Here is a 26,226-nt window from a genome sequence, read left to right on the forward strand (position 1 = left end):
CGTAGACAGCCCATGAGGCTTTCTAAGCATCGTGACAGCTTGTTAGCAGAGACAGAAAAAACACCTTTTAGAGCTTATCTACAGCACAGCTTGGCAGAATTATTTTATTTCTCCCTCTCATTTTTTAGGCTCACTTCTTTTAGGCTCTTGGCTAATCATTATTATTTGGGAGATGGTGAGTAAACCCCCTATCATTTTCTTTCTCTTAATTCTCTGGTGCTAAAGGTGAATACTGGGGAGAATGTTCTCCATAGCTTTGGGTACTGAGGAGATGGAGTGTCCTGCACATCACTGGTATCTATTGAGGGCAGCAGCAGTGGGGACAAAATGACACAAAAGCCCTTCAGCAGCTGGAGATGGCCAAAGGCTTCTTGGCATGTGCGGAGATACTACAGGGAGAATGTAATCCCTGGGAACTAACAACTGCTCCTTCCCACCACAAATCCCTCCTGCTTCCTCATCTTCCAGAGGCAATGCTGCTGGGAGAGTGCTGACAGAGGAAAGGAGCAACAGGACTGTGTGGGAGAGCCTGGAAAAGCTGAAGACAGGGCAGAGTGAGGTGGTTTAGAAGAGGAAATAAGCAGGACAGGGCCAAGGGATTCTTCCAGTGGGACTCCAAGAGAGGAAAACTGGTGCAGTGAGCCCAGAAAAGGGAGAGGAGAGGGAGGACAGGTGAGAAGCAGAGTAGAACACAGGACATGGGTGAGTAGAAGCAGAGAGTGCTGCAGATGAGGAGAGGGCAGCAGGGAGGAACATCCAGCAGGATGAGAGCGGCTGAGAGAAGGAAGGGAGGAGGCTGTTTGTTCCTCACCTGCCGGCCCTGGCTGCGGAAGAACTCGCCCGTGTTCTCGATGACCTGCTCGTCCGTGAGGAGGCTGTAGGGCTGCTCCTTGCACAGCACAAACATCTCCCACAGGGTCACCCCGAACGCCCACACGTCGCTGGCTGTGGTGAACTTGCCCTGTGGACAGAGAGGATCTGCTCAGCCCAGCAAAACCCTTTCAGCAAAACCCTTTCATCCAGTCTGCTCCCTCTGCAGCCCAGCAGCAGGGTGCACCTGGGGAAATGCTCCAGACAGAGCCAGCACAGCAGGTGAGCTGCCCCAGCCACACCCACAGGGGTGACAGGGCTGTTTGTAGGGCTGCAGTAGCACGTGGGGGTCCCACAGGCCCTAAGAAGGTGCAGTTTTCACAGGGACAAAGCTTTGTACAGGGTGCAGGTGCCAGAGAAGGCCAGAGACTCCTGTTCCTCCTGAGAGTCTGTCTGCAGCAGGATGAAATAAACTGAGGGAGGGGGAAGTCACTGCCTACCTCCACCCAAAACAGCAGAGCTCACAGAAAAGCCTTTGAAAGGGAAGCAAAGCCCTCAGGGTGAAAGCAGAGCCAGAGCAGACTCCAGGCTTCTCAGAGAAAGGCCCAAGATAATTTTGATTTTTGCACATGTAAGAAGCCAATGACAATCTTCTTGCTGTCCCTGTTTTCTGTCTTCAAAAAGTGTGCCCAAACTGGCTGTGTTTGGAACAATGTGTTTCTGGAGAAGTAAAAAGAAGATTGCTCAGAAAATAACACAAAACACTTGAGGGGCTGGAGGGCCTGTTTGGGCAGAAAATATCCCAGCCCTTCTTCACCCAGGCTTATCTGGCAACCTTGCAGTCTGTCGAGGTTTGGAAGATGTTCACACAGGGAGGATGGGAGCGATTTATGGTTTACATGCAGCCATAACCAGCAAAAGAGGGTGGATTTTGGAGGGCTTGGGCCTGGCAGCCTGTATAGCAGAGGTAATTACAATTTTTCTGGGTAGTTGGAGAGCATGTTGTAAGAAAGTAACTCACCAACTACTACAAGGAAAAAAAAATTAAATATCCTCCAGACTGGATGTATTTGGGCTGTGGAACAATCTCCTGAGGGGAGACAGCAGGACCCTTCGATGTGAAAAAACCCCACAACCTCTAACCAGGCACTTGAAACTCAGGAGTTTTGTCCCTGCCCCTCTCAGGTTCCCAACTGGGAGAATAAGCAAAGAAAGGCAACTTCCTTACGATTCCACCAGGAATGCCAGGCACTCATGCCTGGATGAGGCCTGAGGGATGGGATGCCATCCAGAGAGACCTGGACAAGCTCGAGCATGGCCCGCAGGAACCTCGGGAGGTTTGAGCAGTGCTGGAGCTGCCCCTGGGTCAGGAGAACCCCCAGGACCAATCCAGGCTGGGATGAGCAGCTGGAGCAGCCCTGGAGAGGGAGCTGGGGGTGCTGTGGGTGAGAGCTGGAGCTGCCCCAGCCCTGAACCCCCTGCCCTGGGCTGAGCCCAGCGTGGGCAGCAGGGCAGGGGGATTGTGCCCCTGTGCCCTGTGCTCAGGTGAGACCCCACCTGCAGAGCTGCCCCAGCCCTGGCCCAGCACAGGGAGGAGCTGGGGCTGCTGGAGAGATCCAGAGCAGGCACCAGGGGGATCAGAGGGATGGAGCAGCTCTGCTGGGAGGACAGGCTGGCACAGCTGGCATTGTTCACCTGGAGAGGAGAAGCTTTGGGGTGACCTCAGTGGCCTTGCAGAGCCTGAAGGGGCTGGCAAGAAACGTGGAGAGACAATTGACAGAGGTCTGAGTGCCAGGACACAGGGAATGGCTTCCCACTGCCAGAGGGCAGGGATGGATGGGATATTGGGGAGGAATTCTCCCCTGTGAAGTGGGGAGGTCCTGGCACAGGGTGCCCAGAGCAGCTGTGGCTGCCAGGGATCCCTGGCAGTGCCCAAGGCCAGGCTGGAAGGGGCTGGGAGTGACCTGGGACAGTGGGAGGTGCCCCTGCCCATGGCAGGGGTGGCACTGGATGAGCTTTAAGGTCCTTCCAGCCCAAACCATTCCATGACATTCTGTATTTCCAAGGCCAGGATCTGAGTTATGTCCAACACAACCCCATGCATTTCTCAGCAGGGGCCATGTGCAGCACAGATATTGGTGGTGATTGCCTGGCACACAGCTGTGTCCCTGCTTCAGGGGCACAGTGAAGATCAGAGCAAGAAGAAAGAGAAGCTTTGTGCAGTGCCTACCAGCAGGATGCTCTCCCAGGCCATCCAACGGATGGGCAGCACAGCTCTCCCCTGGATCCTGTAGTAATCCCCACTGTAAAGGTTCCTGCTCATGCCAAAGTCTGCAATCTTGATGGTGTAGCTGTTCCCCACCAGGCAGTTGCGAGTTGCCAGGTCCCTGTGCACAAAGTTCAGGGATGCCAAGTACTTCATCCCCGAGGCAATCTGGGTGGCCATGTACAGCAGGTTGGAGTGGCTGCAGCAAAGGAAAATACAACAAAGAAAAATCACTGGAGCTCCCCCACACTCAAGACTTCATTGTGTTTGATGTGTTAGTGACCTGTTGTTTTATTTTCTGCCATAACAGTGGAACTAAACTGTCTCATTCCAGGGCATGATCAGCCAAGATCCTGAGGTGACTAAGCAGGAACAAACAGGCTGTCCCTGAATTTCAGGCCCCACAACCTGACATACTTTAGATTTTTTTTTTTTCAGTATCAAACATTAATCTCAAGATTTTCAAAGAGTTCGTGCATCAAAGCACCACTTTTTTGCAGGGAGACATGAAAAATTAAGTTCAGAATTTCATATCTTAAAAGCCACTTAGCCTGGTATTTCAAACACCACTATTGAATGCTTATATTAACATAAGTGTGTCACTTCACATTAAAGAGAGTTGACTTGGTTTTAAATATGCTAAACATTACTGAAAATAGAAACAGATGCATTTTCCATCTAATTTAATTTTAATTCCTCCATTAGCTAAGTGAAGATAGGATTGATAAAGCTGCAGGATACACAGAGTTTTGACCATCAGACTGTCAGCATTCTTCCCACACTATTGCTCTGTGCTGCTCTGCCTGTTTCCCACTGCTGATGCTCAAATGCTTCACACAACCAAGTGCTCACCAGAACACATCTGATAAACTGCTCACAGTTTGTATTTTTTCAGTAAAGGTCAGAAAAAAAGGTATTTGCCATCAGAACACAAAGAAAAAGGAGACTATCACAGAATCATGGAATGGTTTGAGTTGGAAGGGACTTTAAAGACCATTTTGTTCCACCCCCTGCCATGGGCAGGGACACCTTCCACTATCCCAGGTTACTCCAAGACCCTTCCAACCTGGCTTTGGACACTTCTAGGGATGGGACAGCCACAGCCTCTCAGAGCACCCTGTGCACCCTCACCATCTCCTGAGTAAAATCTCTCTTCCTGAAATCTAGTCTAACCCTGTCCTCTGGCACTGTAAAACCATTCTCCCTATCCTGTCACTATCTGTCTGTATAAAAAGTCCTTCTTCCTACTTGTTATAGGTTCCAGAGCAGTAACTCTTCCACTCACCTGTACCCTGATAACCTGGCTGTGGCACAGGAATGGGCACAGCCTCCAAGACCCCAGGTTTTGCCCTCCCCTGCTCAGCTGTGGTTCCCTCCCTGCCTGGGGCTGCTCTCCGCATCCTTCCTGTCCCACCTAAACCCTGGCAAGGTCCCATCAGCAGCTTCCTCTTGGCTCCTGCCCCCCTGCTCAGGTAGCTCCCAAGGCTCCACACAAGCAGCTCCATGAGCAGAGGGCCAGGAGGGCATGGGACTGGATGGGACAGACTGACAGACTCCTCAGCAGAGTCACTGTGGTGCCTCAGGGCAGCACCCCAAAGGCAGAGGAGCAGAGCTGCCTTTGGAAGAGCAGCAAAGCTGATGGAGAAGAAGCTGGAGGGGGCTCAGCCTGTAGAAAAGGAGGCTCGGGGGGACCTTGTGGCTCTGCGCAACTCCTGACAGGAGGGGACAGCCGGGGGGGGCTGGGCTCTGCTCCAGGGAACAGGGACAGGAGGAGAGGGAATGGCCCCAGGCTGGGCCAGGGCAGGCTCAGGTTGGATACTGGGGAAAATTTCTTCAACAAAATGTTGCCAGGTCTTAGCACAGGCTGCCCAGGGCAGTGCTGGACTCACCATTCACCATTTAGAAGCCAGGTAGATGTGGCACTTTTGGGACATGGTGGCCTTGGCAGTGCTGGGAGAACATCAATGATCTTAGAGGGCTTTTCCAGCCTAAATGATTCTGTGACCTGACAGCCAGAGATTGCAGGGAGATGCATTTCAAATACCAGAGAGCCATAAGGACTTAAGAATGTGTGATCCTTGTGCATGAAAGGGCTGGTCACACCTCTGGTGCACGAAACCCTGGGTCTGGAGCTGGGTGGGGTGGTTGCACCTTGTCACGTCCATCAGATGGCCTGAGGCACCAGCAGAGCCAAGCTGCTCCTGGGGCAGGGGCATTCCTGTCACTGCCAGGACACAACCCCTTCAGAGCTGTCTCTGTGTGACACTCTCTGCCTGGCAGGGACAAAAGGAGAGGCTGAAGGATCGGTGGGAGACAATGGAAAACTAGAGGTAGTGCCAAGTAATGGAAAGCAAGGAAGAGCAATGTGAGTGACAGTGATGAAGTCAAATGGGAAGCAAAGATGAGATTAAAAAAAGAACATCTTGAGGCTTTGGCCAGGAAAAAAAAGCCACAAGTGTAAAGGTGAATGAGGTTTCAGATGGGCAGAAGGGGCAGGAGACTGGAGAGAGCTGGAGTCTATTTCTTCTCGGACACAAATCCTGTCTCCTCCTACAGCTCCTGCATGTCCTGCCTGCAGGACACCAGGTTAACACTCCTGACAGGACCACTGACAGGTCCTGGCAGCAAGGCTGCTGTTGACTGGCCGTGGTAAAACCCAGCCACCTCCTGTCCAGCACATCAGAGCTGGCTCTGCCTGCCTTGTGCCTGAACCACAAATCCAAGTACTCCTTTGGGGAGGAACACACCAGAGGCTCAGCATTGCTGCAGCTCCTGCTCAGTGCAGGGCTCCTTATCAAGCAGAATATATTAGTCCTACATGACTCTCCTCTGGAGAAAGCATTCTGCAATAGCAGAGATGCTTTTATGGCAGATTTAATCCTTCCATTGAGGAGGGAAACAAGTGCCACTGCTGACAAAAACTGGTTTTCTTTGCCAAATATTCTTCTTCTGTTGGCTGATGAAATCTTCTCCCTACTGAAGAGCTCCACACTCAGCTCATCTCATGCAATATTTTTTGGACACCAGAGAACATATGAACCTTCTTAAAAGCCTAAGAATGATGCTTGATTTTTGTCCCAAAATTCTTGTAATGCAACTGATTTTCATATCAATGAAAAATCCACTAACATCCATAATATAACAATGAAATATCCGTAACATAAAGAGATACTCATCTCAATAAATACATCTAGGATGGTCTGTGTGACCAGAACAGCTCTGTCAGGGGCACTTCAGGGGTACACAGACCTCCAGAGGCCTCAGGAACAACCCCACACCAGACAGAACTGGTGTCCCTTGCCATGGCAATGGCCAGGCTGCAGGAAGGTCCCTGCTGGGAAGGCACAGCAGATAAAACTGGCAGCTCTGTTTTGCTGATTTATCCCAACAAGTCAAGCAGCTTCTCTTACGTGACATAGGGGATGTTGTTGGAAATGGCAAATTTGCTGTAGATCTCCCTGTGGGACAGGAACTGGTTGAGGTCCCCGTTCTCCATGTACTCTGTGATCATGCACAGGGGGTCGTCCCGCACGCACACGCCCAGCAGCCGGATGATGTTCGGGTTCTTCAGCCTGGACATGATCTTGATCTCCTTCAGGAAATCATTCCTTGTAAAACAGAAAACACCTCTGAATCCTGAACAGTTCCTTTGTCTGAGGACAGCACAAAGGGGTGTGGTCTCAGTTCAGAGTAATTTACACTTTGCACGCACAAGTGTGAAACTGGTTCTGAGCTCTCCCAGCAAACAGGATTAGTGCAGCATTTCAGGCTGACATTGCAGCTTCCCCTACCCCCCACTCCCTGCTGTGTCCTGCTCCTTCCAGGAGCACATGGAATACACACCCCAGACACATGACACTCCCACAGCAGTCCCCAGGGTTACCCTGTGCTTGGGGGGTATTTGCTTTCCTCCCCAGCTGGTTGGCACCGCACGTGCACTTACCTGGCTGTTTTGTTGACATCTGATCTCAGCATTTTCACTGCCACAAGAACAGGCTGGTGAGTGAATTCTGAGGAGGAGACTCCCAGGAATTCCAGCAGGCCATCAGCTTCACAGAGGTGCACCTGCAGGGCAGAGGCAGCTGTAAGAGCACACACAAGCAGAAAAGCAGAGGAAAACAGCATCACAGCCAGGTCACTGGTGGGTCAGTGCTGGCAGAATGAACCAGTGAATGACCCAGTGAAGGTGACACAGCTGTGATCAGAAATGACCCAAGGGCTGGCACTAGATCCTGACATAACATAGCCTGTGACATAGGAGCACACAGGGACCAAAGCCAGGTGAGTCCCCAGCACACCAGGTTTACTGCACTGCTGCAGCAGCCTGGGCCAGCCCAGTGCACCCAGCACCTACTGGGGATGTTCTGGAAGGCCCCTGAGCCTGGATGTGTCTGCTCTGCATAAAGTACCTCACACAACCCCAGAACCATCAAACTGTGGCCTGGCTCGAGGCATTGCTCAGACTTCACTGAGGAGTATCCAAGAACTACAACCAGTTATCCAAAATCCTCAGATTCCAGAGAGAGAAAAAAAAAAAAAAAAAAAAAAAAAAAAGAGAAAGGTGTGTGCATATGTGTCCCTGATATGAACACCTCACCTGTAGGTATACCCAGAGATAAATACTCTAATGACTACACTCAATTCCAAATTTCTTCCAATAAATTAATGATTAATGATACAAAATTACTTGCCAGGGTTGTACAAGAAGGGGTGACAAAACACTTTCTTAAAAAGTTACCAGAATGTGCATCCAAATGGAGAACTGGGTGGGAAAAGCAGACTGACCTGAGGGTGTGGATAGGAACCAGGACTGGAAGAGAGGAGCAGACTGGATGTGTCAGTCAAAGACTTGCAGCAGTGAGGGAAATGTAATGGGAGCATGATGAATTTTGTATGAAGAGAGCAGCAAGAACTGATGTCACAAGCATGGTGAGGGGAAAAATGAGACAGCAGAGAAAATGGGACAAATCTGCAGAACGGGAATGAAGGTACAAAGATGCTGCTGCAGTCCCACAGAGAATGAATCTGCTGTGGGGAGACCTGGGACAGGGAAGAGCCACAGGACTAAGCACAGGCAATTCCAGGGTGATGTGTCATCTGGGAGGGGTGGTGGTGCTTCCTTGGGAGCAAAGAAAGACAAAAGACTGGAAGGAAGGAAAAGTGGAGACCTGAAAGAAGCAATGAGCCCTGCTTCTAGGAGCACACAGAGCCAGAGTAGTGGAGCAGAGCACGTGATGGCCAGCTGGGGAAAGACTAAGGAGAAGGAGAGACAGGAAAATGTGGTGCAGTACATTTGCAAAAGAGCCTGTGATACATGGAAAGGAACAGGCTCTGAATCCATCCTGAAGGAAAATGGAGATGGGAGAGCCATTTCCAGTCAATATAGAGGAGGAGTTATTACAGTTATTAGAAGGACAGCATGAGAGGAAAGGAGAAACCAGAAGGAAATCAATGAGAAAATCTTCTCTGTCCCACTTTTGGAGCACAGAGCAGGATGCAGGCAACAGCAGAAAAGGCAGCACTGACAGCCAGGTGAGGAGGCTGAAGATGTCAGCACCTCCCCAGAAAACAGGGAGCAGGAAGAAGTGAGGGGACAGGAAAGGGGCTGGGGTAGGGAAGGTGGGGTGTCAGAATGGAAGAACCACAAAGATGGGCACATCACAGAGCAGAAAGCAGTCAGTGAAGGGCTGTGCTTGCCAAAATGTAATTGAGAAGCGGAATTTAGGGCTGTGAGTGAACAAAAGCTGGGAAGAAAAAAGACAGCGGAAAAGTGAGAGCAGAAGAGAGAAAGACCTGCTCAGGATGGAGCTACAGATGGTGTGAAAATGAAGCAGAGAGAGAAGAAAAGGCGAGGTGAAAATGTTAACAGCTTGAAAGCAGCTCAAGGAGCCAAGGGAAAGTTTGGCAGATGTGTGCATCATTCTGTCTGAGGCTGCTGACAAACTGGGGCTTGAGCAAGCAGCAATGCCAGAAAATATGAGGGTGCCACACTGCTAGGGAAATGTCTGTCTTTGCTTGGGTCAGTGTGCAGAACACCCCCAGAACCTCCATCTGAGACTGGGAAAGCTGTTTTAGCAGCCAGGATCAGCGTTAGCTGGACTGTGGAGAGTTTCCAAACCCACATGTCTAAAGGTGGGTGACAGCCATCACATTTGAGATGTCCACGGAAGATGTGAAAGTCTGAATTCCCAGCCCTAGGTGGGAATTTACAGAGATATGGACAGCAAACAGAAAAAGTCTGCAAGTTCATCTACTGATAAAGACCCCAGTGGTGCCAAGCAGAGCCTCACAGCTGCAAAGGCTCAGTGGCTTAGCCTGGCGGATACCAGCTTTCCCAAGGGCCAACACACATTTTAATTTTAACTAAAACCCTGGAATGCAGAACCCTTCTGAGCAACACCTCAGAAGATTCCTCTGTGCCAGGCACCTCCTTTCTGCTGGAGGAGCAGCAGCAGAAGGGCTGTACCTCTCCAAACTGTCCTTCCCCCAGCTTCTCCTTGAGGCGCAGCTGCTGCCGGGGGAACTCCCCCACGGAGATGTCCTTCTTGGTGAGGGAGTCCACGGTCAGGGCTGGCACTGCGTACATGTTGTTGCCAGTCACCCCCTGCAGGTGCACGATGTCCGTCTCGGCGTAGTGGGGGACGTTGTTCTGGAAGCCTTGGTGAGGGGTGGACTTGGTCAGGTCGGGCTCAGCGTAGTCCCCGCTGCACACTGAGGGCAGCCAGAGACAGGTGAGTCACACCTCACTCCCTCAGAACCAGTATGTCCCAGTTTCCACCCCTCCCAACCCCACAGCTCTGGGAATTTGGCCACCTGCTGCCTTGCACTGAGGGACACCTACACGGGACGTGTGGGAAATGGATGTGTACAGAATTCTCAAAGCCTAACAGAAGATTCACATAGTATGCATCTGTATGCAAACCTTGAAATAAAAAATACTAACTTAAAAATACCATAAAAATGAAACGCACATCATTAAAAGAGAAATAAAATTAGAAACAAGTTTCAAAAGATAACCTTACAAATAAAACTAGGTACTTTAGAGAAATAAAACTAAAAAGGATACATTCTAGTAAGACCCACGAAGAGTAATTTTAAATTATTAGCTTTAAAGCATTTACACCATAGTGTAGCAAAAGCTAATAAACCAAAAAACGCTTATCGTATTGTAATTAGGAAATAGTTACCTTCTAATTATAATAACGTAAATTATAACATCTATACTGTCTCACCCTTCACATAAAGCTAAAAATAAAATAAAAGTTTCTAAAACACCTCTCAGTTGCCTCATCTCTAGGTCAAAAAAGGGCTTAATCCAACAGGGACACACTGCTCTGTTTTAACCAGAATACCTGCGAGCTGCCAGCAAATTCCTGCTCAACACAGCCTGTTCTAGGCAGCCACGAGAGCTACAGGTCTTGCCCAGACAGGGAGGCGAGTCTGAAGTGATTTTCTGTTCCTGATTCATCCTCAGTACAATCACTTCCCATTACCTGGTGCAGGGATGTTGTTTGCAACGTCAAACTTGCTCTGGATTCCTCCTGCAACAAGAGCTGATGGAGGCTTCCATTTCCCACGTCCCCTGGTAGCAAACTCCTCTCCCTCTTACAGCTTATTCACATAAATATGGGCTAATGCTTTAGAATTAACTCCCTGCAGGGTCACTATTACACAGAACACTTGTTCTGCTCCAAATTCACACCCTGGCTCAATGCAATCAGTCTCCCTGTGCAGAATAATGCTGCATCTTAGCAACTTGCCAGTGTGAGGAATGCAGCACTGCCCTTGCATTCACTGATGAGAACTGCCTTCACTGAGCACTAAACACTGTTGGAAACATTCCCTTCTGTGTGGGTCCAAAAGCTCCCTGGGGGCTGGAAGCCAGGACACCACGGACAATTCCCTGCTCTATTTCCTTGTGGTTTTTCTACAGGAATTTCGAAGAGCCCTGGCTGCAGAAAAAGGTGTTGAAGGTCTTTTCTCCTAAGAGTGCTGCAGGCAGCATCTCCACAAACGATGTGTGATTGCTCTGACTGCCCAAACCAGCTGCTAAAAGATGACCTGGGTAATAAATAAACAGTCTTCAAATAAAACAATAAAAGGCCACCACCCTCTAGTGGGACTGCTGCTCCAGCTGTCACAGCTCCATGCCAAGAAGCACCAGTGTTGCACAATACTGCCTGAGCTCCCTGGGTTATTGCATTGCACAGGAGCAACTTAGACACTGACAAGTGGCACATTTTACAATCTGACAGAAAAAACAAAAGAAGAAACACGCAGCCTCCAGAGACTGATGATGTTACCTGAATCCTCTGCACTTTGGGAGAGCTCTGGAAGCTTTTGGAGCAGTGTAGCTGGCTGGTGATATTCCAAATCCAGTGGGAAAGCACGTTCATAGGTGGGATTTGACTGGTGGATCTGGGTCTGGTTGTTGGCAATGGTGTAGCTGTAGAAGGAGAGGCGAACGGTGGCATCCTCCTCCAGGATTCGACGTGGGGCCTGCAGAGGAGAGGGGAAAAAAACAAACCAAAACACTGAGGCGATGCTCAGTTGTTAAGTAATGCCTTGGCTGCAACCACAGCAGCTTCCAGTAATATCTTGGACAGGGCTGGCATGTTCCCCTGCTGTGAGAGCAGCTTTAGCTCCTCCATTGAGCTGTGCTTTTCACATAGTTCTGAGCTCATTAGGGTTAATGATTAGTTCTGAATTTGTGTCTACAAAAGAGCCCCATTGTATTACCTTTTCCAACCTTTTTTGAACATATTGCTTCCAAAGAATGATGATTATAATCATCAGGAGCAGCAGAATTATAGCCACAAGGCAGCCCACGAGGATGGAGGTGTTGGAGTCATCTGCCTTCTCCCCTATCCAGGTGCTGGTTACAGAAGATGTGGTTCCTGCAATCACAGAGAAGGAGAATCTGGGGTTAAAGCACCAGAGGTTTTCTGTGCCAGCCAACTCCCTCCAGCCTGGTAGAGAAAAGATCTTGGGCAGCTCCCTGAACATTGACACCAGCTGTGTTCAGATTTTGCTCTTATCAGAAATTCTCATTTTGGAAGCTCAAAGAGCTAAGAACTGTGCAGAGAACTTCTGCAGTCAAAGACTGCTGTGAGCAGAACAAATTCCTGCAGAGGATCCATCCTAGAGTGGACAGTGCTCAGAGTTTCACTGGCTTCACACAAGTCCTCAGCCCATGTTCTGAGGCAGCCCTGGCCAGCTGAGGCTCAGGGGACTGTCACATGCTGCCCTGTGCATGAGGCACTGATCAGGCCATCCCCAGATCTCCACAAATGGAGCAAAAGACCACATTAAATGGGATGTTCCTGTGAAATTCCCCAACACCTGAGCCCTTGGCACAGCCAAGGGGCAGAAGTCCTTACCCCAGGTGCCCTCAGTAACGTTGTGCTCTGTTTCCAGGAGCTCCGTGGTGCTTGTGGCTGCCGTAACGAAACTGGGATTCACACTCTCCATGTCTGTGGAAGGAAAGGGAGCGTGTCAGCCCAACAAAACCTCCCTGCTCCTGCCAGCAGTCCCTGCAATCCCAGCCCCAGCAGGAGGGGGCTGGTGTTCAGGCAGCAGAGCAGGAACAGGAGGGGCTGCTGTCTGCAAGGTAAGCAACAAGCAGCACCAGGGAATTCCTCCCTCAGGAACGTCCTCTCACTACAGCTGATTAGAGACTTCGGAGTAGAAAGCTACAGACACACCTTTCCCTGTCAGTCCTGGTGGTTTTCTCCAAGATTTTTGTCCTTTTCCCTCCACAGCCTTTTAAAGCACCTCATGGCATTCACTTCTGCATCATAGGTAAGACTTTAGGAAAAATAAGTCAGCCTCTATTTTTTAATAATATTTTTTTAAAAAAAATTTTTAATCTCCTAAACTTGATCTCATCATCTCTAGACAGACTTGAATTATTCCTAACAAAATATTTGGTAAAGAGAAGCAAAAATCAATGTCATAGCCAGCAGGCAGCTGGGGAAGTGGAGGAAGGCACTGGTCCTTCACTCAGGTGACCAGGGACAGGACTCAAGGGAACAGCTGGAGTTGTGTCAGGCTGAGGCTGGACAGCAGGAAAGGTTCTTCCCCCAGAGGGTGCTGGCACTGCCCAGGCTCCCCAGGGAATGGGCACGGCCCCGAGGCTGCCAGAGCTCCAGGAGCGTTGGGCCAGCGCTGCCAGGGATGCCCAGGGTGGGGTTGGTGGGGGTCTGGGCAGGGCCAGGGGCTGCACTGGGTGATCCTTGGGGTCCCTTCCAGCTCAGGATATTCTGTGATTCTATGATCTGTTTCAAAAAGAACAACTGCTCTACAGTCCAATTTTTGGTTGCCCTGGTCATGCTTCTGTTCATGTGCATCAGTATCAGCCTGGAAAGCACCCACTGCACCTTTCAGCCCCTTCAGTGCCCTTCCAGTGCCTGTACAACCTCCTCCTTCCCCCTGTGCAGCCCACAGTGCCACTCTCCTGTCAACCCCACACGTCCTGCACTCCCACAGCAGCTCTTCTGCTCCCTGTGCCTCCCCGGGCCTGCCTGGCTGCAGGAGCACTCACCTGACTGGAAGGAAATCTCGCTCATCATCATCCAGGTGTCAGCGAAGTAGAAGCGGCACAGGATGGCCTTGCCCACGCGCTGCTGCAGGGGCACGGTCACAAACCTGGCACTGGGGTTTTTGTCATCCAGCACCGTGGCCACCCCCACAGGCTCGGGCTCCCAGTCTGCGATCAGCCGAGGCTTGAACAGACACTCCACCCTCTGGAAAATCTTCACCCCCTTGGAAAACATGTTGTTGCAGTGCACCTGGGAAGAGGAGAAGGGATCCATCAGAAAGGAGATTTACTGGCACCTAAATCAAGCCCCAAGGATCTTCCACTCACAAAAGTTTTCCATTCCCAGCATCTCCCTGTATGGATGCAGAATGAGTGACTTCTTCCAGTGTGCAATGAGAACACTGGGCAAAAACTTGTTCTGAAACAGCTCTGAATTTTACCTGCAAAATCTACATCAATGGTCAGATTCTGGCATGCTCTTCAAAAGACTCATATAAAAATCAGACTCATATAAAAATCAGTCAAGCAAATCCTTGATTGATTAATCAAGGGTTACCTAAAGTTGATTAATCGTACTAATCTAAAACCTTGCAGACCAATTCTCTTTGAACAGTTAAACTAAGAAGGGAAAGAAAAACCACACCTAAACTCTTAGTGTTAAAAATTTGGTATTATTTGAATTGCTTGACATAGGTAGCTGGAATTGTTAGGCCACAAGTTGAACTTTATCTGAATTACATGGCTCTGTTCTGGAAGTCAAAGATGGATCAGAATGAACCCTGGAGCTAATAATCTGGTCATTAATAATAGTAAAGATGGATTGTAGTGAAACTTGCATGTAATAAACTGATTATTACTAACAGTTAGAATAGAGAAAGCTGCAGCTTAAATATTACTCAAAGATCAATAGCTGGAGTGGACAGCCCATAGATCCTGTTCTGTGAACTGTAACAACCATGTTAAAAAAATTAGCTCCTGAACCCACCAAAACCCCCACAGAAACCAGCCTCAGAGGCCAGTGTGGAAACAAGGACACAGCAGCCATGTGGTAATGAAACAGTGAAGCAATGAAGAGCATGGAGAATTCAGACCCTAATACTGCTCTTAGATTCTTCTTCTGGCAGGAGGGGTCCCAGGGATTTCTTTGTCCTTGTCTTTTGAGGGACCAGCTCAAGCTATGACATATCAACAACTGATCTCTGTCATTAGATGAGAATTGTGTCCCAAATTTTTTAGCATTTAGAAACTTTTAGCAGCTGCAACCTAAGTTAATTCCTCCCAAAAGCCACAAATGAGGACAAACCCAAGCAGATACTCCCCTGACATACCCCTGCTCTGGTTGCACATCTTGAAGACAACTGAGGATCTGAGTTTTAGGGAAACCACCACCTAAGCCTGCATCCATCCCATTCTCCTGGTGGCTCAGTATCAGGCTGAGTTCTGTTATGCATACCTGAAGCTCAGGACCACGATATCTCAGCACTGTGGCCACTGAACAGGAACCAGAAGAAATGAGGTGACTCAAAGTCTTCAGTATCCCTCAGCCTGCTCCATTCCCACAGCCACAGTGGTTCAACCCCTCCCAGCAGCCCCAGGAATCATTTCCTAGTGACTTTGGAGTATTTGCCACTGTGACAGCAATAGTTTCCAAACCACCTACAGCCTTGAACCTTATTAATTGCTTGGCCTCTGAGAAGTCCTGCAGTGAAAAGCACTGAAGCATTAATGAGGACAAGAGGCCTGATGAGCAGCAAAAAGACAAAAGCAGAGTATTTGCAAATAATTAGGACCAGATGAAGCTTAGACAACATTATTCAATAAGGAGAAACAGTCATTCATAACCAGGCAGGAAAGCCTGATGCCTGGAATATACAATTTGTGCCATATTTGGACAGGAGTTGGATTGTTTCCATCCTGGACTGATACAGAGACATTTTCTATTGCAAACATCTCCTCCTAAAGTCCAATTTTACAGCATGCAAGCCTATGCAAAGCAGTTGCAATGTTACCAACATTTATTTTTAATAGTTTCTTGGATACTGGGAAAGCTCAGAGGACTGGGATAAAGCTATCAGATAAAAAGATGCAAAAATTATCCACAGACCACTTGGCCTGTACAAAAGAAATGCAAAGCTGAAAGAGGCAACATTCAGTAAATAATGAAGATTAATTCATGCTAATCAGAACAGCTTTTTAATTAGATGCTAGATGAAGTAGCTGTTCTTAGGATCTGATGTGTTTGGTTTATCAGGATGGTTGTGTTTACAAGACAGATTTTTGGAAGGCATCTGTCCCCATTTAGCATATTGTGTGCTCATATATTATACTAATTTGATTAAACATTATCAACTAGTAAGTCTTACAAATTTTAAGGCACAAATTCTTCTCTGTTTTTCTAAGAGGAATGCATTCCTAAATCAAAGTTATTTGCTTCTTTTTTCAATGACCTGAGGGAGACACAGAATCACTAGCAATAAAATAAACTAAATGGGAGGGAGGGAGTTTCCTAAAATAATCTCAAGGACTGACTCATATCAGGGTAGTGAACTCAGGGACAAAATCTAAGTGATGCTTTCCACACTGTACTTTTATCCTGGACACTAATAACTTGGAAGTGATTTTTAGCATGATCCCAAAGCCTTAATGACCACTGGCTCCCTCTCTCTTGGCTTGGAGGATTAATATCATCACAAGATTCACAAAAAAAGAGGAATCATCCAAAAGCAGGAAATTGGTACCATTCTTTGATGCAATTTGATGGAAAGCCTGCACCCAGATCCAGATTCTGTACCTCCAAAAGAGCAATCAGCAAAGAAAGAAAGGATTGGGTGACTGCTCCAAAAATGACCCTTGATCTCACCAGGAAGGCATTGAGAAGTCTGCCAACTTAGTTTACTGAAGCAAAGATTAAGAGAGTGGTTAAATCATGGTTTAGAAGCAGAAGATTTCTGAGAAGGCAGGACTCTTTTTTTGCCAGCAAAAGCAGGCAAACAGCCAACAGTTGCAAGTTAAAAATAGACAAAATAAAACCAGAGTAAGTAACCACCAAAACAATTTATTTAAGGATGTGGTGGGTTCTCCTTCATTTGAAATCTCTACAAGAAAAGCCACCAATCCTTTTTAAAAGATCCTGCTGTTTACTACATACTCAAAGTTCAACTCGTGCTTTTCCTGTGTGTTTAAATAATTTCCCACAGCACAAGCACAGGCTGAGGCTGCTTGGTCAAAATGGAAGCACAGCCACATTCCTTTACCTTAAGGGTTAGTAAACCCTACATCCTAAACCCATCTCAGCTGCCTAAAAACTGCTTCAGGTGTCTGCTTTTTCTTCCTTCAAGCTAAATACTGGAAGGAGAGTCTGAGCTCTGAAGAAGCAAGTGCTCACCTGCTTCACCTGTCTACACTGGAAAACTTGGGATATCTCCTGCTCAAATTCTGGATTCAGGAGGATACAGGCACTTCCTGTATCCTCCTGCTTTGGGAAGAGTACTCAAGGCCAGCTTGGATGGGGCTTGGAGCAACCGGGTCTAGTGGAATGTGTCCCTGCCTGTGGAAGAGGGTGGAACGAGATGAGCTTCAAGGTCCCTTCCAACCCATTCAATGCTCCAAAGGAGCAACCTGGAAGCCCCCAGACCCAAAGCCTGTCCCCCTGGAGAGGGACCACGCTGAGTTACCTTCATGGAGGTGAAGTTCCGTGGGCGGTCAAACTGGAACTCCATTTCCACCACGCCCGTGCTGAAGCTCTCGTTCCTCCAGCCCACGTAGTCATAGCCCGGCCACACGCGGTACTGGTGGCTCTGGGTGAAGTCATCCAGCCCCAGCACTCCATCTGTGAGCTGGCCCAGCCCTCCATACAGGTGCCTGGCCAGAGAGAAACCAACAGTCAGCCAGAGCTCCAGTGGGAAACCACATGCATCTTTCAACTGGTACCAGCAAAACTTCCATTTTCCTGCTCTTGACCCATCCTGGACAAGAACTTGATCACTGTTCTTATGCAGCACCACCCTGATGTTGTTTGGGCTGGGATTTTAGCATCATTCCCAGCTAGAGAAAAGGTAGAAATTTTTGCACTGGTGTCAAGGACCAACATCAAAGCTGAGCTACAGGCAGAGCCTCTGGAGAACAAACACAGTGTGGAAAAGGACATTGTGTGTTCACCCAACAGAGCTGGAACTGCAGCATCTCACCATGCAGCTGCATGGCAGGAACACTGCTCCATCCTCTGCTGGGGGAACCTGTGGGGCAGGCAGGCACAGAAAGGCAGGAAAGTGGGAAGTGAGACCATGGGCCGCTCATGAGCCACAGCCAGGCCTAACCAGGATCATCTCTGGCATTGCTCCTGAGAACACTGTCATTGGCTCTTTCCAAGGCTGACTGGACTCTTTGCCAGCACCCTGCCTCATTCCACTCCTATGTGAGGGTGCAGAGCCCCTCACACAGTTTCCCAAGCACTGTTCCAGAGTAGAAGATGCCAGTGTGGCACAATTCTGACCCCCTCTGCAAGTCCTTGGCTCTGCAAGTCCACCCCAGGAGAGCCCTCCTGTTACAAGAGCACAGGTACACGTGCCTTTGAACTGCAAACAAGGATTAACAGCTGGAAGAGGCAGATTCCTACCAGTCAGGCACATGAACTAGAGGTTAAGCAGTTTCAGAGAGTCCTGGCTTAGCAGGTTGGGTTTTGTGCCTACATCTGCAGCTCCCTGACACTCCCAGGGACCAGCTGTCCAGCAGGCCCAGGTTTCTAAGTTAGTGCTGGACAGCTACATGCAACACCTACTCTCTACATAAAAACCTTTTATTTAAATATCCAAGCTCTACTGTATCAGCCCAGCTTGAAACCATCAGATATTAATATATCAAGACATTGTTACCCAGCATTTTCCAACATCCTGCAAGCATGACAAAGTGTTTGGGATATGAGATACCAGTGACAGGATGAGTAGGAAAGAATTTGCATGGTGACAGAGAGAGAACAGGACAACTTCTCCCACCTGCGTTCCTGGTAGCCATCATAGGTCGAGTCATTCAGATAAACGATGGGGAAGCCAGGAGCTGCTATTGTCCCTCCTTCAGGGATGCTGTAGGATGCCAAACCATCTGAAAAAGAAGGCCATACACCTCAGAAATACAGCAGCAGCAGCATCACCTGTGTCCATGTGACATTTTTATTTATTCTAGGGTTAGCTGCAGTTCCAGGGATTCCCTCTGCACACCTGGGGGTGCAGGGGAGCCCCAGCCAGAGCTGCTCTGCAGTGCCAGGCTGGGGAGGGGTGCTCACCGTGCCAGACACAGCCGTAGAGCTCCACCCTCATGCACACGGTCATGGGCGCCTTGGTGACGGGGATGAGGCGCACGAAGCGCGCGATGATGGGCGGCCGCAGGTCCTTCAGCACCACGTCGTAGGTGTCGGTGTTGCCATCAATCACCTGGAGGAGAAAGAGCCTTAGCTGCAACCTCTCCCTTCTCATTATCGAAGGGATGGCACCACAGTCAGGCTAAGGATGACTTAGTGCTCAGATAAACTTCAGCCTCACAGGCTGTGAGATCTATGAGAGCAAGCACTTGGCCACAGCTCAAAGTAGTCCCAAGTTCTTCGTTACAAGGCAATATGTAATTTTCCAATCCAATGGACGGTTGCCACAAAGTTTATTTTGCTTTTCTAACCTATCACCTTTACTTACTTCTACTTCACTGCAGATATTTTTATCCAATGGGCTACTATCACACATATACTTCTATTACAACTTCTAAACTCTTAGCTTACTCTATGCAATTACACCTCCACATTATAAATCCTTCATTATCTTATCAATCCAGTTTCCTACATTATAAACCCTTCACCATCTTATCAATACAGTTTCTTTCTTACTTAAGGCATATTCTTACTACAACGATGTAGTCATAACTATAAACATAAGTTTATGATTTTTCTACTTAGTATCTGTGTACTTTATTTTTACATAAATCCAAGCTTCTTCCAAGGCTGCAGATCAAGCCCTTCAGTGTCTGTGGAAGTTTCTATCTTTCCATTTCCCACACTCCCTGTTGTGCTGTTGGGCTGCAGAGTGGTGCTCCTGTACCCCCTTGTTTGACACTGGAGAGCTGCCCAGGTGGAATCTGCAGGGGGGAGCTGCTGCTGCTCCTCCTGTGGCTGATGGGGTGGGAGGGATGCTGCCATTTCACCTCCTGCCCACTGCAGACCCCCCCAAGCAGCACTGAGGGAGAAGAGAGAGGCAGGTGGGGGTGAAGGTGTGAGTGGATGTTGCAGAGTTCCAGTTACTGGATGAAACCCCTTCCTTCAAGGGATCCATGGGTTCCAGCAACAGGTAACAGAGCTTGCCCTCATCACCTGTTCCCTGGTGGAGGGTCCTGATGTCCTTTCTCCACAAGCCAACACAATTCCAGAGGTGCTGCAGTGTTTGGTGCTGCACAGGAGGCATCTTGGACTGAGCATCACCCCAGCCAGCCCATCCTGCTGCAGTGCAGTGACAGGCAGGGACCCTCACCCTTCCCCTCAGTGCCACCATTGTCCTGGGAACTCTCCACTGTTTGACTTCCCCTCCCATCCCGCAAACACAGCTTTTGTAGCACACACCAAAACGTGAGGGATGGGCAATGTAATGGTAATGGCAAACAGCTGATCAAAGGTCTAGGTGAGCAAATAATTCATTAACAAGATAAAAGCTGTTACCAAATACTGCACTGCAGACCCTGCTGGGATTTCCAAAGCACCCTCAGTGCAAGGAAACATCACCACACCCAGGACCTCTCTATTTTGGCTTAGGTCTTCAGACTCCACAAGCCTGAAGGCAGGGTGACCAGGTCAGACAGCTGCAGGTGAGAGTCCCAGGGAAAGTTTAACAAAGTTATGAACACAGCCCCAGCTCCGTGTTCAGGTCTGGAGACAGCATGAGACAACTGTGGTGAGCAGGGAAGCCTCTGCGTGTGAGCTCAGCACATTTCCTACTCTCTAAACTCCTTCCTCCTCAACATCCACACACCAAACACTGCTATCAGACACCCAGAAACTCCTTAATTCCCTGCCACCCACTCCAGTTTTAAATCCCAAAGCAGGCATCTGCTTGGTGGCTTCCAATTTAGAAACAAGTGTCTAAGAGAAGGACGCCCATGTGATGTTTGGACGAGCACAGACAGGTAGTGAAGAGCCACAGTTTTCCTGATTTGGGGGATCAGGTATGGGGACATGGACAAAGGAAGAAAACTTCAAACATCCCCTCAGAAAAAGCATCCTTGCACCAGCTCCACAGTAGAAGAGTGGAGAATCCTGCCCATCTTCTGAGAGGAGCAAAGGAGGTCATGCACCTTGTGTAGCATCTCCACATCCTGCAGCTGCTGTCGTAGATCATGCCCTTACTCAGGGCCAGAAAACCCAAACTGTGTGAGAGACAAACCCAGCAGCAGTTTCCAGTCCTGGCCACTGCTGAGCCCAGTGCTCCCCACATCAGGAACGATGCAGTGCTGCTGGATGGGACCAGATGATGCACAGAACTGAGGCAGAACACGCTGCTCCAGCAGAGCCAGGATGGAGTAGGATGCATTAATGTCTCAGGCTGTAAGGTGTAGCTGGGTGTGCGTTCTATTGCCATCTGTCAGAGCTGGGGCAGGTATCCTCTGTGCATTGGGCACTTTTCTTTATCTCTGCCACAGCCAATCCTCCCTCCAGGAGATCTCTTCTGTTCATGGCCACTGAGTGTCCCTGCATGGCTGAGAAAATTCCATCATCCCTGGGGAGAGGCTCCACCCAGGGGAGGAGCCAAGCATTCCTACCTGGATACAATCTGACCTTGAACACCACAGCAGCCTTTGCCCACTGCATTCCCAGAGGAGCAGCTTTCTTCTCCACTGCATTCCCAGAGGAGCAGCTTTCTTCCCCACTGCATTCCCAGAGGAGCAGCTTTCTTCCCCACTGCATTCCCAGAGGAGCAGCTTTCTTCCCCACTGCATTCCCAGAGGAAGCCCAGGCCCATCCCCACCAGCCCTGGAGCTTCAGAGGAAAACTCCAGCCTTGTGCAGGATCCCTGCTCCAGCAGAAGCACAGCTGGCACTGCAGGAGGGCTGAGCCACCATGGGATGGGACTGCTGCCACCTCCCTGACCCACAGGCTGCCAGGGCCTGCTCTGACTCTGTCAGTGGTTTGGGTTTTTTGTACTCTTGCATTTGTATTTTTAATTTTCCTATTAAAGAACTGTTATTCCTACTCCCATATCTGAGAGCCCCTTAATTTCAAAATTATAATAATTCCTAGGAAGGGAGTTTACATTTTCCATTTCAAGGGTGGCTCCTGCCTTCCTTAGCAGGCACCTGTCTTTTCCAACCAAGACAATTAGGCAGGATGAGTAGGATGTGCCTGCAGCCCCAGCTCACCCTCCCTCCCTGGCGGTTCCTCCAGGAGATCCAGCGCTCCCCGTTCCGGCTGTAGTCGATGCGGTACGCGCGGGCGAACTCCTTGCCCGTGGCGCGAGCGTGCCGGCCCTGCGTGCCCACCAGGGTGATGAAGAACAGCTTGTGCAGGTCAATCTGCAGGAACTGCACATCTTCAGGCTCCAGCAAACCAGCTGGGCACCAGGCTCCATCCCCCTCTTCCCTCTGTAACCTGAGGGGGAAATCGCACGCATTAAAAAGAATCAGATTTCTGATGATTACTTGAGGGAACACACGGAACTTTGAGGATTGGGAGGAAGCAATAAAACCAGCAATGGCTACCAAATATTTCTGCCCTTTGGGATGATGGTCAGCTGAGACTCAAATCCTACAGGTTTGCCCTATACAGAACAGCTCCTCAGTCCCAGACACCTTTCATTAACTACTTGGAGTAATTTTTTCCCCAGACAACAATTTCCACATTGATCAGAAACAACCCTGCTGCTCAGTAGGGAACTGCTCTCTGCTCTGTAACACCTTGCAGCTCAAGTGCATCCTCACTGCTCCTAAACCCCATGTGGTAAGGCCTGAACTTCTGCTTGACCACCTCCTGCAGCATTACAAAGCTCAAAGATGAGCCATCTTAAAAATACATTTTAGCAAGAAAAGATCTGTTTGAAATTATTCTGGGTCAATTCAATGCATAGTTCACATTTCCTGCAGTCATCAGAGCTGCTGGTGTAGGATGTTGCTAGGAGAGTGGGGGGAAGGTCTCTGCTCCTAAGCTGAACATTGTGAGAGCTGTAGTTGTGACAAATTTATCTGCACACCAAAAATGTGTGGGTTTTTTAGCAACAGGGATTTCTTAGCCAACAGCGAGCCCTTGAAGTGCCCTTGGCTGTCAGGCAGCTACCCCATCTCCAACTGATGGGATCAGTGAGGGCATCAGGGAAGGTGGTACCCACGAGGAGACACTGAAGGTCAAGGCTCAGGCCAGAGAGGATTTTAATCTCTGTCTGGTCAGCTGTTTGTGCAAGATTTTCTTACACCGGAATAGCAAGTAAAAAAAGCTCTAAAAAGGCAGGAAGGGTGACTGAAGTGACAGGAACGGACATCTGCATGGGACAACTCTGACCCTTAACCAAATGAGGTCAGCTTCATGCCTTCACCCTCTGAACATCCAGCAAAGAGAGGATGGTAACAGATGGCAAGTGGTGCCCAGAAGTGTTTGCAGCACTGGAAATAAGCCATACTCAGAGGAAAAATCCCCCAGCTTTCAGACCCACAGGCCTGCTCAAACACTTAAAAATACAGCACACAGCATCACTGCTCTACCACAGACTAAGAAAAAATAATATTTGAGCACTAGGAGAATTTCATGATTTTGGAGTGCCTGAATTCATCATAAAAATCTAAGTATCATAGTCAACCTGAAATTTCTGTCTGACTTGCACCAAAGCTGTAGGAATGTTTGCTATCACCACTACAAACCATTCCAAAGAAACTCACATTTGCAATTCTTTTGTGAATCATCAGTTAATAGCTTTGAGAGAAATAAAATGACCAAAAAAAAAAAAAAAAAAAAAGCAAAGCAAGGCCTCCTTGACAGTGAAGAAAATAATTTAGCTGCTTGCTTAACAATTCCTTAACTCTGCATTTCCAAGGTCTTTGAGGCAGAGTGAGCACAGCCCATTTCCTCAATAGGATGCTGTTGAAAAGTTCATCCTTGTAAAGGATTTCCTATGATTTAGTTTAAAGCACTCCACAAGAATCCCAGGGGCACTGTTCCTGGCTGACTTGTAAGTCACAAATCCTTTGGAGATTTATTCACAGAGTGACTGAAAGATGGGGGTCAGAGGCAACCTCTGAGTCTGCAGTCCCATCCCCTGCTCACAGCAGGGCCAGCTCCAAGGCTGCCCTGTGTTCCTCAAGGTCTGTACAGCCAAGTCCCCAAACACTGAGGCATCACCACCTCTCTGGGTCCCCCTCCCACCACTTCATTCTCATGGAGAAGGATTTTCCCCCTTAATATTACTAGAATTTCCTCTATCACAGCTGTGACCATTGCCATGGCCTCCTGGCCTTTCACTGTGCACTACCCAGACTGAATACAAAAGCAGCAAACAAGGTTTTAAGGGTGGGGGATCTTCTTCCTCAGCCACATACTGGGTTTCTAGGGGGGAAAAAGGATTAAATTTGTTTTCAGAGGTGAACCCACCGTGCATATTGGGGCCCTGTGGAGTCGTACCACTGGCTGGAAGCAGTGATGTCCTCGTCGCGGATGGTCCCCTCGTGCATCCCCAGCGGGTAACGACAGATTGCTGCAAAGGGCAACACAGGCAAGCAAACAACAAAGTCAGCACTCATTTCTTTTAAAATCACCAGGCAAGTTTAATTAAAAGGCTATCACGCCCAGAGAATAAGCATGGTAATGCTAAAATAAAGAATGCAAAAAAAAGGATTAAACACGATGTAATTATCATAAACTGAAATTATAAGTAAAGCATTAGACTAACAGTATCATTCAGCAGGGCCCAGGCAAGGCAAAAACTTTACAAAGAAACATTTTAAGAGCATGAAATCACAAACCATATTATTATTACTGGTTGCGTGAGCCCAATTTACAACGGCAAATTATTCTTCAATAATGATGTGACATAAAAAGGAAGATTTTGTTCAAGATTTTTCTTCCCCTAGAACAAACTGGATGTTTGACTTGTGCTCAAATGGAAACAGTTACTACCTTCACCAGTTCAGATACAGGGAGAAGTTAAACATCGATTACAGATGACAAGTCATGGAAATATCTGCTCTGTCCTGTCACTGCAGGCTGGAATTCCCCTCTGACCCTGAGCCCCTGTCCATCCATCCTGCCTCATCCCAGCCTGCTCCTGCCTCCAGCCTCAAGTGGAGCCAGCATTTCTCCCCAGCATGGGCATGCTCTCAAACTTAGTGCCTCCATGGAGCACAGACACAACTGGCTCAAGCCATGCATCTCCAAAAGCTCCCCACACCAGTACCCTGCAGATGCAGCTGACAAATCCTAGCTGGCCTCAAGGGTCTCTCTCCTGACAGAAGTTTTTAAACGTGTCCTGGAATACGAGAGATGTTTGGGAAAACTCTAAATCTGAATGTAATCACTGCCAGCCTCACTGCTGCAGCCACAGGAGCAGTTCTGGCTGCCTCCACCTCAGGCAGGGCAGCCCTGGGTGTCCTCCTGGTTTCCCAAAATCCCAGGATGGGCTGGGTTGGAAGGGACCTTGGAGTCCATCTCCTGCCATCCTCGTACCAAACCTGGATACAGCTCAACAGGAGCTGCACTTCAAGGGTCCTCGTGGGTCCCTTCCAACTCAGGACGTTCTGGGATTCCATGAAATCCATTCAGCAGGCTCAGAAGCTACAAGACAAGACAGAGGGATGAAAACCACCTTGCTGTTATCACTACACAGAATAAAGCACCTCAGGCTGAATCACTGCCTGACACATCTGATGTAGAAGTGTTTGCAAACAGAGGGTGGGGCTTCAGTAGGGTTTGCCTGCAGCTGTTAGGCACTGTATCAGTGAATGTGTGATGTGCTAAGCATTCCTAAATCATTGGGTAAAGGAGGTGGCTGGTGAGAGTTTGACAACTCTCCTAGACAACATTTCCTAATGATACCAGGTTATTTAATATTAGAAATATTTAATATTTTAAATGGCAATATTTTTAATATTAAGAAATACTGAATTTTAATATTAATAAATAATAAATATTTAAATAGTTATATTTTAATGCTTTAATGTTAATTTAATATCTTTTTAAATCATGGGAATACCTATAAAACAAACTAGAATTAGCATTACAGCACTGCCTGTGTTCAAGGTCAGATGCCAGGCAGATAAGGAATAGAGCTCTTGCTCCTTGCTTCCGTCATCAAAAGGCAGAGAAGGCAACACAGATGATGAAAGAAAGATCTGCATCCTCATTTTTACAAAATGGATTACTGAAGTATGACAAAGATAATTTATATTGAACAATAGATACCCTCGCTGTCTCTCAAAACACCAGAACCAGGATGCATCAAAAGGTCAGGCAGGAGAGTTCAAAAACAGAATATAAATCCTTTACCTATTAAACACTCCAGTGCCAGTTTCCCATGAGTTCAAACAACCAGCTGAAGAAACACACAGCCACCACAAGCAAATAAATACCCAAGCAGTGGCTCTGGAAGCTGCAGTGACCTGAGGG

General features: G+C 48.4%; 1 protein-coding gene and 1 long non-coding RNA gene across 4 annotated transcripts in view; one reads left to right on the top strand and one right to left on the bottom strand.

Annotated features, from left to right (window-relative positions):
* The window catches only part of LOC137486353 (uncharacterized), a 417,767-nt gene that overhangs the window by 329,126 nt on the left and 62,415 nt on the right, over positions 1–26,226 (top strand). The window lies entirely within an intron of this gene.
* The window catches only part of LOC137486339 (discoidin domain-containing receptor 2-like), a 58,381-nt gene that overhangs the window by 2,615 nt on the left and 29,540 nt on the right, over positions 1–26,226 (bottom strand). For 2 of the 3 annotated variants that reach the window (XM_068211567.1, XM_068211566.1), the window contains exons 3-16: positions 24,217–24,319; positions 22,002–22,230; positions 18,895–19,042; positions 18,608–18,713; positions 17,291–17,477; positions 13,620–13,866; positions 12,457–12,549; positions 11,816–11,973; positions 11,380–11,575; positions 9,543–9,787; positions 7,020–7,141; positions 6,487–6,684; positions 3,041–3,275; positions 812–961 (exon numbers count right to left, since the gene is read on the bottom strand). In XM_068211567.1, the coding sequence (XP_068067668.1) occupies positions 812–961; positions 3,041–3,275; positions 6,487–6,684; positions 7,020–7,141; positions 9,543–9,787; positions 11,380–11,575; positions 11,816–11,973; positions 12,457–12,549; positions 13,620–13,866; positions 17,291–17,477; positions 18,608–18,713; positions 18,895–19,042; positions 22,002–22,230; positions 24,217–24,319 (2,417 nt within the window). Of the gene's footprint in view, positions 39–811; positions 962–3,040; positions 3,276–6,486; positions 6,685–7,019; positions 7,142–9,542; positions 9,788–11,379; positions 11,576–11,815; positions 11,974–12,456; positions 12,550–13,619; positions 13,867–17,290; positions 17,478–18,607; positions 18,714–18,894; positions 19,043–22,001; positions 22,231–24,216; positions 24,320–26,226 lie in introns of all 3 variants that reach the window. The other variant, XM_068211568.1, reaches the window with a different exon arrangement.

Source organism: Anomalospiza imberbis, chromosome 21, assembly GCF_031753505.1.
Source record: "Anomalospiza imberbis isolate Cuckoo-Finch-1a 21T00152 chromosome 21, ASM3175350v1, whole genome shotgun sequence".
Classification (NCBI taxonomy): Eukaryota; Metazoa; Chordata; class Aves; order Passeriformes; family Viduidae; genus Anomalospiza; species Anomalospiza imberbis.